The sequence below is a fragment of the Crocodylus siamensis genome, chromosome 5, assembly GCF_052110815.1.
Source record: "Crocodylus siamensis isolate JL-2025a chromosome 5, ASM5211081v1, whole genome shotgun sequence".
In the NCBI taxonomy this organism is placed as follows: domain Eukaryota; kingdom Metazoa; phylum Chordata; order Crocodylia; family Crocodylidae; genus Crocodylus; species Crocodylus siamensis.
The window spans coordinates 2,789,758-2,804,813 of record NC_143399.1 but is presented as its reverse complement, the minus strand read 5'-3'; the positions used below and the strand labels follow the sequence as shown (position 1 = coordinate 2,804,813).

Sequence of the window (15,056 nt, the reverse complement as noted above, 5' to 3'; positions counted from 1 at the left end):
ACCAAGCTTGCTGCACCACGATGCCCATGTCCCATTCTGCACAGTTCTGTGAAATTAAACACATTCACAATAGAGGCATTTTATTAGAACATGATGTTATTTTCATCAAATGAACTGATCCAATGTTACCAGGACACACTTTTAAGAGGTTCCTCAGCTTTGTCCTGATGCAGGGGCTTAATCTCTGTGCCCTCGCATCTTGGCACTTACTGCTTAAAATTTGAGAAGAGTTTGTTGCCACTTCTTTGGGAGTGAAAGCAGCTAAAGGTGAACTGGCTCTGGCACTTTTTCCATACCAAATACATTCAAGACTCGATCCAAGCCAAACTCACAGGCCTGCCCTAGGGCAGACAGTGGTTCAAGGAGTGAACGTGAATTTGTAAATCCAAGAGACCAGATTTCCTTTGAAAGAAAGAGCCTTGTACAAGTAATCCAGTTTACACTGCCTTCAGCCAATGCTCGTTTTGCAGATGAAGACAAAAACGTAGCTTTGGATATTATCCAGAGCATGTGCTGCGTGGCCCTGCAAATGGAGAAGCCTGCCTAGCCCAAAAAGGGAAGAGCCAGGATGGATTTGGAACCTCCGTCACTTGGCCTTCAAGGGGCTGCTCAGTTTTGCAGTAATTTTATGCTTCCTGTTGATCAGGCAAAGTGTAGGCAGACTGAAGCTTGTATAGAAGAAGAAAAAAAAAGGATTTTTCACAGAAGTCTCAATCTTTCTACTGAGATGTCCTTCAAAACAGTTTCTTTCCCTCAGACTGTCTTTTCCTGCCCCAGACGATGAAACCATCGTATTCTAGGAGAAGTAAGATTAGTGAGGCAACACAATATATTTTACTGGAACAACTTTATAGTTGAACAAACAGTTAGACAGACTTTCAGGCACAAAATGCCCTTCCTCAAGTCCAGGAAAGAAGAAGCTACAGACAAAGCTAAATACCAGTTTGAATAATTGCTTTTTTTTATCTTCATCCAATTAATGAACCAGATCATTTAAAATGGGAAGTGGGCAATAAACCTGCAGAGCAGAGAGAAGTTATGGGAAGTAATTACAGAGCAAGAAAAAAAAGAGTCGCTAGATTTCAACCTACTTATGTAAAGGACCATTCAAAAGGCAGGAGGATCATTATCAGCCACAGCAGAGGGAGCAGGTAACTTATGAGCCAGCAAATCTGTCTGTAGTAACCCCGGGGTTTTTGGTATCTAGTAACATTATGAATGGTTTTTTCCAGGCCAGTTTTCTGAAGGCAATGAGTAGGTTTTCTTTAAGGAAAAGGGCTGCAAAATGGCTATTTTGAGAAAAGCGTTCTCCCTTCTTCTGTGCGTGTTCATTTTTGATGCATTTCATTCTGGAGCACAGTGGCTGTTTAGTTTCCATCAAGGTATCTGGCAAGTTGGGCAAGGTATATCACAGGCTGAGACATGCATGTAGATTCTGACAGGTTTGCTGTAGTGAGTGTTGATCCCGGGCGATGGTGGAGATGTGTTGGTAAGTTCTGCGTTTGCCTTTTAGGTAAGATTTTATTCTGCTTGGAGTGATACAGATCACCAGTCTGGATATTTACAGAGCCAATGTTAATGTAAGAGTATTCATAGTTTCACAGTTAGTAGGGTCATAGGGTCGGAAGGGACCTGAGCAGACCATCAAGTCTGATCCCCTGCCACGGCAGGAAAGGATGCTGGGGTCAAACGACCCCAGCAAGGTTTCTATCTAGCCTCCTTCTGAAGACCCCCAAGGTAGGAGCCAGCACCACTTCTCTTGGAAGTTGGTTCCAGATCCTTGCCGCCCTGACAGTGAAGTAGCGCCTCCTGATATCTAGCTTGAATCTACTCTCCGTCAACTTGTGGCCGTTATTCCTTGATACTCCCAGTAGTGCTTGGGGGAAACAGGGACTCTCTCATTGCCTGCTGGTCTCCCTTGGCCAGTTTACAGACGGCCACCAGAACCCCTCTCAGCCTTCTCTTGTGGAGGCTAAACAGGTTCAGGTCCCATCACCTCTCCCCATAGGGCCTGCCCTGCTGCCCCCTGACCATGTGAGTGGCCTCCTCTGGACCCTCTCCATGCTGTCCACATCCCTCCTGGAGTGCAGGGCCCAGAACTGGATGCAGTACTCCTGCTGCAGCCTGACCAGTGCCGTATAGAGGGGGAGCATCACCTCCCTGGACCTGCTCGAGATGCATCTGCGGATGCAGGACAAGGTGCGGTTGGCCTTCCTGGTTGCATCCCCACACTGCTGGCCCATGTTCATCTTGGAGTCAATGATGACTCCAAGATCCTTTTCTGCCTCTGCCCTGATGAGAAGGGAGTTTCCCAGCCTGTAGGTATGGTGCTGGTTCTTCCTCCCCAGGTGCAGCACCTTGCACTTGTCAGTGTTGAATCCCATCCTATTCTCATCCGTCCACCCCTGCAACCTGTCCAGATCCAATTGCAACCTGTCCCTCTCTTCTAGCATGCCCACTCCAGAGACTGTATTCTTATTCTGGAAGGTTTTCAATAACTGATATCCAGAAAAGATAGAAAGTTCTCATGGCCCTGTTAAGGAGCTCCATTTTACCCAAAATGCCTGAATCCTGAACTAAGTGATCCCATTCATTAACCAACTGAGGTTAAAATTTCAGAATTCTGAAATTCACTTTCAGAAACTTTTTTACAAAGGGATATGCAGACAAGCCTTGAAAGCCTGAGACTACCTGACATCCATGCTTCTCACCTTTGGCATTATTCTGGTTGTCCACTTTCAGTACCTTTTCTTTGACAGTAGCCAGTACCAGATGCACTGGAAGAAGGAACCAGAAATCCTGCAGCAGGCATAGATGAGAACAGAAAGTCTCATCTCCACAGGTTTAAGGCAATTTCCAGCATGAGAAAGCATGAGGTTTTTACAGTTATTCGTACTCTCTCTGCTCTTTTTCTGATCTTACTTATAACAATTTAGGATGGTCTCCTATTCCAGTACGTATCTAATACCCCCTTGCAACAACCAGTTTCACTCGCTGGGTTCCACTGAATGAAAACATTTCTTCCTCATTTCTTGTAAGAAAGAAAAAACAGGAGCTCCAGATGCATCTTCTCTAGATTTTTAGTTGTTTTCAATATGCTAATCTTATGTCCCCTCACACTGAGATACCTCCTTTAAAATGTGTACTTACTAAATAAAGTGTCAGGATCTTCATCAGTTACAGTCACTCCAATATGACCAGAGCTGGCCACCTTGCTGGTGGAGAGGATAAAACGATTCAAGAGAAGAGGGTCACATACTACTACAAGCTTGAATGGCACATGCCAATGCTTGAAAGGATCTCAAAGTAACCTAGGTGAAAATCACTGCTGTAGGGTTATAGCTGGCCGGGAAAAAGAAAAATCTTGGATGTCAATGATCACCTAAGAAATTCTATTACAGCAAAACCCATTAGTCCACACTGTTCCATACATAGCAGCAGCAATAAACACCTGAATAACCACACATAGTGTTTATGAAATTACCATCATCTCTTCCTGTTGATCTATTCCATGGTGCAAATACTAAACAGTTCTAAGTGGCATAACAGCCACTACAAAAATTTAAACTATTACGAATCAATGCAGGCATTAAAATTATATACTACACTACTTTACCCAGCAATCCTTTTATGATCTATTCTTCTAATATGAGTAGTTCTGCTATCTTCTTCCTGTTGTAAATTGTAAAATGTCCTTCAATATTACAACATAGTAACACAGCCACACACATCTAAGTAGTTCCAAAGTCCCAGGATTCACTGCATTTAATTAAGTGTTCATCCTGCCACAAACTATTCAAACATTGTTCTGGAATCCAGTGAAGCATAAAATCAAATACTAAACCATTTCCAATAGATTTGAAAAGCTCCAAGTTAAATAGAAGAAAGAATATGCAGTTATGGTTTTAAATCAATTTCTTTCCATAAGTAACCCCCTTGTAAATTATTCCAGAGATAAGAGAACAACAATGATCATACATGTCCATGCCCAAGAAATGCCTCCTGTAAGTGGGTTGGTGAGCCTGTTGCCTTACAGGCTGGGTTTGCTCCCTAGAGCAGCTTCTCAGTCTGACCTTTCAATACAAAAACATAGGAAAACAAACCAGAAACCAGAAGCCTTTAGCTCTTTAGTTCTGGCCCAGTACAAGTGTGGCCCCTTCCTAACAGTAGACTTGTATGGATTCCAGTTCATCTGAAAGTTACTCCTTTACTCATTTCTATTCTCTCTGCCCTCTCCTCAGGGAGTTTTAAGCTACTAGTGGGATTTCCCCTTGTTATCTAAATGTCCTCAGCAGGGCCTTTTCAACCAGGCTGCCTGTTACACCCCCAAATTTATTTGTGTTTAAAATAAATAAATAAATAAAAATGGTGTTTTCATGAGTGCATGACAATCTGAAACACATTTGCAACGTTCTGTAAAAAGTCAACATTTACTTTAAAATATTCAATATGCTTTTTCAATCTTCCTGAAGTGAGCACTTCAGTGCCCAGATATATACCAGAGCACTTGTTTCCTTTGTTTTGTTACAGTCAAGTTACAAACCCCCAGAAAGAACAGACAGAAAATGGAAACACTGGAAGAACCATATCTAAGATGCAAACAATTAAGCTAATCATAATCATACTAGTATGCAAGACATTATTAACATACAAGAGCGCCAGGATTACTTATGGTAGTATAAGAGTGATGCTGTAGCCATGATGGTCCAGGAAATGTGAGAGAAGGCTATTTTGGGGGGTGAATGCTTTCACTGGACCTGCTGCATGATTGAGAGAGATTTCAGATAAGCTTGTGAGCACACTGTACTCTTTCTTCAGGCTGATAAAGAAACAGATGCAGCTTGAGCCTATTTATGTCGTGCATATATTTCATTTTAAAGTGAGAATTAGCAGTATTGTACATCCATAATTTTCTGTTCTTTAAAGATTAAATTTCATTTTGAACAACCCATCTGGTGCCAGACAGTCTGGTGTTCCTAAAACAAAGTCCTAAGACACTTATAACAGTAATTCATATTTCAGTTTCCAGAATTTTGGCATTCCCAGAGCTGAGGAGGTAACATATTCACTTGGAAGTCTTTAACTGAGTTTAGGATTTGGCATTCTCTCACTACAATTTAATATTCACTCTGTGGCCACAATGTGCTACATATTATATAATACAAAGGAAGTGTTTTTAATTTTAAAAACAGTCTTTTCACAAGCAAATCCAATGCACAAGCCAAATGATGACCTAAAAGCCTGGGACATTTAAAATTCTCTCTGGTGACTGAGATGCATTATCCATGCAATCTCTGGAAATAGAAATAAAGTTAAGTAAAGCTAGGTCTTCCAAAGTACATTACAAATTTAACCTTGTCAATTCAGGGGAGTCTAGGGATAATTTTAATCTACCTCTTTTCCAGTTCTGTATTTTTTTCTTTCCATCTACTTTGCCAAATACTATGTTTAAAAGAAAGAAAGGAATAGTGGGAAGAAAAAGGGATTGTATCATAAGCAATCTTGACTATAGCTCTTCAAACATTTCCAAGGGAATGCTTTTCAGTAGGAAAATGCTCATCAGATGGAAGTGAAAATTTCTGCAGGAAGTCATCACTCTACTGAATATTTCAACCACATAAGACATCATATTGTCCAACCATTAACCCGCTTTCCAGCCCAGGGTCATGTCCTTAGGCAGCTGACTCCTCGGGTCGCCTGCTCCATGCAGTGCTGGATAACAGCCAGTGAAAAGGCACCTGTGTAATGCACTATTTCCTCAGTTCCTGGGAGAGCAGCTTCCCTGGACAGCCTGACCCCACAGGCAGCCACTGTTCCAGAGAGGAAGGAAAAATGAGCTTCCCCTCAATAAGATTTTTCTGACACACCTCCCCTCCGCCTGCTGCTCCTCTCCAGCTCCAAAAAAGCTGTTGGGTTTTATCCCAATTCAGAATCCCGCCCCTGCAGAAAACTGAAGTTTTCAACAGGAAGCAAATTCCCTTTTCTGGCCAGTTCTAATCATGACAAAGTGCTCACATAACTGAATAGAAAGGTCTAGGATCCAACCACTTGCAATGTTATTTTCAAAATAAATAACAAAAATCTTCTCAGACTCACCAATCCAGCAGTCAGAGAGGGGGCAGACTGTCCGAGGGACTGGTTCCTCATACGGACCAGGTTTGAGGTATCTCCGGACGGCTGCCATACCGACTGTCCCACTCCACTGTGCACACTGTTTGATAAAGGAAGCAGCTGCTTTCCTTTAAAAGCAAGACAAATCACTAGGTCAGTTTTAACCAGCTTACCTATTGATTTACAGGTACATTGCATATTGCTAAACACAAATAACTGCTTAAATACACTTTAGGATTTTTTTCGGGTTAGGACATTGTAGTCTTTGAAAACGTCCCACCCCTAGTATCACACTAGATTACTGGACGTACAAGTGGTTACCCATTACTGTCTTCACACTATGGCAATGGGAAAATCTGAACCAGCATAAAAGTGATTTGTACCATTTTAGTTTCTACATTGTTCTCAACATGAAAGTACACTCACCTGCCAAGGTGCTGTGCACTGCTGAAGGGGGAGTGTTCCAAGTTTTAAAAACTCTTTCAACTGAAATTTCAGAATTTCATAAAAACACAATCATCATTTAATTTTAAAAAGATAATTCTGATCTAACTGTCCTGCCTGTGTAGGCATTCCTGTTTCTGCCTTCATTGCGATATCCATCGTGACTTCACAGAAATGTAGCCAGCATATACTGAATGTTCAAAGCTATATTCTATTCATATTAAAAATGATTGCTTGCAATCCATGTAGAGTGAAACCAACTGTTGCCTCACTTCTGTACCATCTTGGACACAAAAAGCACATTTCCATTTCACAACTCGGATATTTTTATTTGACTGATCATTATGAGGAAGGAAGAGTCTCCTACGGCTGAAACAAACCTATTACATGCTTGACTCAGTAAATCTGAATTTACAGAACACTGGGAATGATCCTCATGGAATTTCCCACATGGTGCTTTAAGTGAGAATAGTTTTTTAAGGGAAAGAATTGTTCTCCTTTTTAATATAGAGATTAGGGCCTTGAAAGCATCCCAATTCAGGTTTCACCAGGACTAAAAGGGTTAGCTAGGTCACTACTGAGTAAATTTAACCCTTATGCAGCAAATGTCTCAGAAAAGATGTAGTCTCGAATTCAAGTTTACTATTTAACTAGGCATTGCACTGTTCAAAAGACTGAAATGTACCCCCGCAAACTCTACCTATATCCTACTACTGTTGTGTCTAATACTATAGACATACATTCCCCACAGTGGGATTTGCAAAACTCTCTCAAGTATCTCGCTCAGTTTTACAAAAACTACCGGCTCCATTCCTTTTTGCTTTCATTGCAGGTCACTGCACTACCAGGCAGTTTTCATATTTGCTCACACAGCATGTCCTAGAATATAACACGCACTTTGTATTTGAAAGGCAAAATAGAAAGATCTTTCTTTATAGTAAGTAACTGAATAGCAGCAGCTAGAGATCTGAGCATGCTCACTGTCTACTCTCTGCACGTCACATGAAGATTTTACTTCTACTTTTGCCCAGTATCTAGCAAAAAAAGCTCTTACCATATTTCTCACATATAATGTGCAGTCAAATATCCAGGAGGTGTTTTGTTGTGGGGGGAGTACGTGTTATATGCAAAAAAATATAGTACATGGAATTTTATGTTCATAGAGTCATAGACTCAACGAGTCGGAAGGGACCTAGACAGATCATCTAGTCCGACCCCTGCCATGGGCAGGAAGGAGCACTGGGGGTGGCAGGGGTCATAAGACCCCAACCAGGTGCCTGTCCCGTCTCCTCTTGGTGCTCTCACCCTCCCTGGAGATCTTCACCTCTCTGGGAAGCCTATTCCAGGCTCTGGCCACCCTCACAGTGAAGTAGTTCTTCTTAATATCTAACCTAAACCTATCCTCCCTCGGCTTGTGGCCATTGTTCCTAGTGACTCCAAGGGGGGCCCTGGGGAACAGACTTTCCCGGAGTCCCTGCTGCTGGCCCCTGATAAGGTTGCTCATTATTTTTATTTACAATTAGAAGGCTTTACTGTAAGAATATATTTTGAACCTTTACAATAAGTCTCAGTCAGTGAAAATTTAGCTTTCAAAGAAATGTTTATTAGAAAACCTGTACACTAATTAATACTAATTTTCAAAGAATATTAAAGGAATACATAAAGCATCTCACCTTTCAACCAGTTACATTTTTGATCTATGGGATGGCATTATTTAATTTAGCTTTCAGAACTTAATTTTCCAGTAATAGTTGAATTTTTCCTTTTTTGACATAGACAGTTTGAGTGCTACGTCCACCCCCACTGTTCACATTCCAAGAATCCCAAGACTGCTATGTGCGCACTCTCTGATGTCTACTACTCTTATGCATAGTACACTTAACATTCCTAAATTTTTATCACAAATAGCAAAAAACATAAGTATCTAACTTGAAGAAGCAACATGTACAATACAATTATACCATTTTAAATTTTCTTCAACTGTAATCTCAAAACCTCATAAAGGATACTGTATTTTCTCACGTATAACACATCTCCAAATACAGCACTCACTCTATTTTTGGAAGGGCCCAAAAAAGGGAGTGGGGGGCAACTTACCAGAGAGTGTGGGTAAGCACCAGAGGTCTGGGACCTCCAGGGCTGGGACCACAGGGCCCAGTCCATCATGCCTTCAGCAGGACCCAATCTGACAAACTGGCAGCGAAGCTACATGCTGGGCCCAACCCTGCATGCTAGCTCCAGAACTGCAGGATGACTTTGGAGCCATGTGCTGGGTCCAGGGCTGAGGAGGACTGAGAAAAATGGGCATTACCTTATATTTTATTCTAAGGGGCTGTACTAACCTATACTTGTGGTAGGTTCCTTTCAGCATGTTTCCTGAACATAAGCCATGTGTTTTATAGTCATGTTCAGTGTTAGCTGCATTTAATCAACTTCATAGCTGGTTTCCATCACTGAGCACATGCTGCTTCTGGCAGCAGTTTAATGATAGACAGTGTATTTAATAAGGTTTCCTTGGATGCACATATAAAATAAGAACATTTTTTTCCCCATGCCCCTTCACCCCAACAGACTTGCCAGCTGGGCATATCGAAGCCCCCGTGGTGAGGGAGGGAGGAGGGCAAGGGCTGGGGCTGGAGCGGGGCACAGGACAGAGCCGTGAGCACCTCATCCAGGGTCATGGCTCCCGCTGCTTCTTAGGGGAAGGCATGGGGAGGTACATGCCTCCCCCACCCCAGATCTGTGTGCAGAGTGAGGACAGGCTGGGGCTGGAGGCATGTGCCCCCCCCCTCCCTCCCCTAGAGGTGTGCACAGTGGCAGAAGCTGTTCCCCCACCACACCCCCTGAATGAGCTGCTCAGGGCTTCATCCCCCACCCTGCATCACCCTGGTGGGGCAGTGCCTGTACCTGCCTTAGCCCCAGCCCCACTCCCTTTCTTACCACAGGGCCTCTATCTGTACCCCCCCCTCCTTCACCCCAACAAATTTACCAGCTGGACGCTGCTCTCCAAGCTGCTGGCCTGGCCATGTGTAGGCTACAGCTGTACGCATGCACGTGGCATTTATCAGTGACATTATCAGCCACATCAGACAAAAAAAGCAGATTGCTGATAACGTCAATTTTCCTTTTATCAGTTCTGATACAATATGGACCAATGTAATGATACACCTCTATTAAAAATACATGTCCCACTGTCCTGCTATTCTTATATATCAAAGCTGCCCAGGGAAGTTGTAGAATCGCCTTCATTGGACATTTTCAGGAAGATATTAGATAAGCATGTGTCTGGGATGGTTTAGGCATGTGATTCTCAAACAGGGAGCCACAAGATTCTTTTAAGGGTGCTGTGGGGTCCCATATTATATTAGCACTGTTAGGTGTACAGACACTGACACATGATTCACAATACAACCCAGAAATTTCAAATAGGAATCTAGTGTCAAAAGCATTCTGACCTGATGTACTCTCAGTTCTGTGCAACAGAATACTTGCTCAATCACTTTTCCATAATCAAGAAATGAGCGAAAGCGAAGAGCTGGGATTTTCCAAGGGATGACTTGAGTCTAAAAGGTTAAGAACCCTTGGTTTAGGCACAGCAAAACCTACTTCTGTGCAGGGGCATGGACCACAAGACCCTAGTATTTCCTTCCAAATTTACGCCATCAAGTAGAAAATCAGCAATTGATTCCACAGTATCACAGGAAGAAAAATACAATAGAATTGTTCAACCTATGACTGCTCTTGCTCTGATAATATCAAGCATTTGGTATTGAATGAATCATATACATTGCTCACCAGACAAAGAACTGGCCAAGCTACCCCTCCGTAGTTTGCAGTCATCTTGACTTAGCTGACGATGGAGTTTAGTTTTCCCAGTAGATGAAAAGATATCAGGGTTACTGAGCTTCCTGCACCGCAGGGGAGGGGGTTCTATTACCACATCCTGGAGGAAAGAGAGAAGAGAGACAACAATTTGTAAGAATCACCTAAAAACAGACAAATGCCTGGACACTAATGACCTCAGTTTATAAATGGTCTTGATGCCTGCCTGTTCTTACTACGCAAGTTAAAGACAAGCTGCCATTGATTGTTGACTTTGCAAGCTACCACGTATTGCCACAGAGTCCAGCATGAGACCCTACAGTCCTATTAGGGATTCACTGGCATTATAATACATAATAAGAGGAGTCAGAAAGAAAATTTCTCCCAAGCATGTAAGTAATGTCCATTAGTAGCTTCTCACTTTCCTCTAGAAATTCTGAATATGTGAAGAGGAAGAAAGAATGATTTAGGATAATGTACATATTTAAATGAAATCAGTGTCCTGAAAAGGCAGAATACATTTTATCAATTCACATGAAAGGAAACATGCCAATACCAAAACGGAAACAAAAATATAGCAAAAACCCTGTGAATAAAATCATTTACACTCAACTGGTTATTTTTATACTTATTGCACTGAAAAAGCTATATCCTTGGCCTGAACTCAGGATCATCAGATCATCTTTATAGAATGTCTTGGGTCCTACCATCAAAAAAACCCCAAAGATGTGTCCTTGTCTCTCACACACAAATTATTCACACCAGGGAAAAAATATTCAAATCAGAATTGGGCCAGGCAAAAGAACAATGATGGTTATAGTTATTCTATTTTCACTACAACATGTAAAGATTTTAGATCTGTTACAAATCAGTATTAGGTCAATTAATATTTTGCAATAATTTCCAAGACTGTTATATTGCAGAGCTTTAAACCAGTTGTTTTCAACCTATGGTCCGTGGACCCCTGGGAGTCTGCAAACTGTGTCTTAAGGGGTCTGCAAAAGATGATTAGGATAAATCAAATCCATGTGAATAATCACACTTACAATTTGAAGTGTTCAAAATTTTTTTAGGGGTCCGCAAATGAAAAAAGGTTGAAAAGCACTGATTTAAAAGATGCTGCGACACTTTTTATAAGTCTTCGCTATAGTCTTTGGCCAAGTTCCCCCTCCTCTACTGTCAGGTAAAATACTGTGCATGTATTATGGAACTGCCTGAACACAGTTCTGTGCAGCCACGCACCCCAAGCTGTGCCATTCAGCAGTGCTAAGGGAGTACAGCTGTGCACTACTAACAGCACATACTTCCCGTGGCAGTGAGAAGTTATATCTGCTTGGAAAAAATGCTTGCTGAGCACCCTGTGATGGCTGAACCAGGTGTTTCCTGTTACTTATCCATGTATCGCAAAATGTGTTACAGCTAAGAAGTTTAGTTAAAGTTTAAAATAAACTGTTTTGAGGCCTTGTGAGCGAAGGCGCAGCTGAAATTAATCATATAAGGAAAACACAAAGGCTTGTACTGCTATTGGTTAGTCACATAACGAAAGTTTGCAGCATAAAGATTGTGTGTGGCTGTGAGCCAACAGCATAGCTCAAAGGTTATAAATTTGCTAGCACATCCAGGAATCGACAGAAGGGACACGCAGCGTAGTAGAAGCAGCTGTCACTGTAAGGAGGAGCTGCTGACCTGGATTCGGCGGGCCGGTAGCTCTTGAGGAGCCCAAACACTGAATACCAGGGTCCTTTCTGGTACCCCCTTGGACAGCGCAGGTCGGAGACGCCCGACTTCACTGAATTTTGAGAGGCTTGTTGTATACCAGACATCAAAGGAGACTGCCAATAAGTTGCCGACTTGGAATTTTATTGTCTGTCATTGTTTTCTTGTTACACTAGGTGTAGTTGTGTCTTTGTAAGATCGATAAACCTTTCTTACCTTTTACTCCCAACCACTCTCTCAATCCCAAACCCTCACGCTGGTGGCTGGGACAAAAATTGGCATCCCGAACAGGATTGAGAGACTATGGTCTGGAGAGAAAAGTCAGAATGGAGGGAGTTGGGTGAGCCCCTTTGGTGGCTCTGCTTAAGGAGGTGACAGGGAGGGAGAATCCCTGGTGGGATAAGGATAGATTGAGATCTGCCTGGAGTGACCTGGAAACCATACCCAATCAGTGGGGTAGGTTTACTGCTGCCGCACGGGGTAAACCCAAGCAGGGGTACCTGTCATGACTGCTCGCCACATGCCTGTAGTTAGGGGCAGAAGAGAATGCCCACCTCCGGAAACAGGTCACCCACTTGAGTAAGGAGCTGGAGGACATAAGGGATTCCAACAGTGTGGCATGTGAGGCTGCGCAAGCTGCCCATAGTTACCTGGAGGTTTTAGAACAAAGAGAAGGAAAGATTATGATCGTGCGCGTGGCCACTTCCTTTTGGAGAAAGGCGCAGTTGGCGCAGGCTGTAGAGCCCCCCCCTTCGAGAAGGTACAACAGTACTTGCATGGCGAAAAACCGGAAGCTGAGCTCTGGGAAGATCACAGGGAGGGGACGGATGAGGGGAAGGAGACCGATGATGAGCCTTGTGCTGAACTGCACCGTATGTCCCCAGCTGGAGGGAGGAGCCCGGCCAAACATTTCCAGTAGTAGTAACTAGTACAGGGCCACAAGGGAGAAACCCCCGAACAAATATACGCTCCTTTACCCGCACAGAGATTTGAGATATACATGAGCAGCATAAGTCTAAGCTGGGGGAGCCAGTAATAGACTGGCTAGTTCTAATGTATAGCGAAGGGGCCTCTGCATTATCAGTAAGCCGTGCGGAGATGGCCCAGTGGTGAAAATTTTACTTTCTTTTCTGCCGCGCTACAGGTGACCGCTGCTAGTTATGGTAATATGGAAGAACTTAACCCCACCCCTACGGTGTGAGCCAATTTGGAAGAGGATGTCCGCTGCTTGCATCAGTTAGCGCTGACTGAAATCATTCATGAAGGGGCTTGGACTCGCACACTAGATGAGGAAGCCGTGACAGCACTGGTGTGGAGGAGGTTTTGCTGGCGAGCACCAATGGAGTGCACCTCAGCCCTGTTGACCTTGGAGCCAGAGGCGCTGGGCAACCCAGTAAGAGATGCAATCCGGCGATTAGTGCAGCTCCTGCCCATCTTGCAGAAGATGGGATTTGCCAAACCAACGAAGACCACCAAGGCCATGGTGGTGGCCCCAAGGAAGGACAAACCCCCTGACACCCCCCCCCCAAATTGTTGGGGAAAGCCAGAGAAGACTGGCCCAAGGCTCCATGAATAAAGATGTGGAAAGACTTGTTGGCTGCCGGTTTCAATAAGACACAGATCAATGGACTGTCGACCAATGTCCTGTGAGGGCTGTGGGTTGTAGCAAAGGGGCAAGCCCAAATGTGGAACCTTCTGCGCTGCTGACAGTGTCACTAGGTGGGGTTTCTGCCCCAAGGGTGGAACTGTTGACATTTTCCCAGGCACATACAGAGCTACCACCACTTACCTCCTCTAATCGCCTGGCCTAGGAAGTCTAGCCGGCTTGACCTCCAAGGGAAGGGGTCATCATGGGGGCGGTAGCGGGCTGGGGACCAGCATCTACTATTGGCTCCTTAATTTGAATACCCGTGCAGATTCAATTATGTAAAAGTGAGAAGTCAATCGATATGCTATTAGACATGGGTGCCCAGATTTGTATTTTAGATTCCACAGATTGCAAGGGGGAGAAAGGAACCCCGTATGAAGTAATTGGGGTTGGAGGCACTAGATGACCAGGACATCTAGTCCGAGCAACCTTCGCATTACCTAATGGCTCTAAGGTAATGGCGGCAGCAGTAATACTTAAAGGGGGACCAAGCTTGCTGGGACTAAATGTACTAAGAGGACAGCAGTTTGCCCTTGAGCAAGAGAATTGGCAGTTTGGGTGCGCAATGCCTTACCAGGAACCAAAAGAAATGGCTATAACAACCGTAACTCGATGTAGCATGACCCCATTAATTCTGCCTCCCATGAAAGGAGTACACTGGCCCCAGTACTGAACTAAGCCTGAGGCCACACAACCTATCCAATGTATTATAAACCAGCAGTTAGAAGACAGAACTATTATCCAAACCCACTCTCCATATAACAATCCAGTGTGGCCAGTGTGTAAGCCAAACGGGGGGTGGCTGCTGACTATTGACTTTTGAGCTTTGAATGCTAATGCTGACCCCCTGACGGCTGATGTCCCGTCTCTACCAGCCTTAATGGAAGACATCCAGTGTTATGGGCCTGCGTGGATGGGATCCGACGATATTAAGGACATGTTTTTTACTATTCCCACCCACGAAACTATTGGCCAGTGTTTGCTTTCACATGGATAGGGCAGCCATAAACTTACACCGTGTTGCCACAGGTGTAGATACACAGCCCCACCCTGGCTCATGGGTTCTAGCTACAGTAGTTCATGAGGTCCAAGAAGAGTGCCCCAACGTACACATGTGGCAGTATATAGATGACACAATGGCGGACAGTCAAGACAAAGAGGCTGCCATCAAGGCAGCGCTGGATGCACTGCCATCCAGCACAGGGTGTCAAGGGCCAACAGCAAGGCGGTAGCCCTAGACTTCAAGAGGGCCAACTTCAATGAGTTGAGATTAGTGGGAGAGGCGCTGGGGTTCTCAAGGGCAGGGGAACTCAGT

The 15,056-nt window shown here is 43.8% G+C and overlaps 1 protein-coding gene across 4 annotated transcripts in view; it reads right to left on the bottom strand.

Annotated features, from left to right (window-relative positions):
• The window catches only part of MAST2 (microtubule associated serine/threonine kinase 2), a 320,295-nt gene that overhangs the window by 266,339 nt on the left and 38,900 nt on the right, over nucleotides 1-15,056 (bottom strand). For all 4 annotated transcript variants that reach the window (XM_090048871.1, XM_090048873.1, XM_090048872.1 and 1 more), the window contains exons 2-3: nucleotides 10,351-10,498; nucleotides 6,097-6,239 (exon numbers count right to left, since the gene is read on the bottom strand). In XM_090048871.1, the coding sequence (XP_089904997.1) occupies nucleotides 6,097-6,239; nucleotides 10,351-10,498 (291 nt within the window). The remainder of the gene's footprint in view (nucleotides 1-6,096; nucleotides 6,240-10,350; nucleotides 10,499-15,056) is intronic.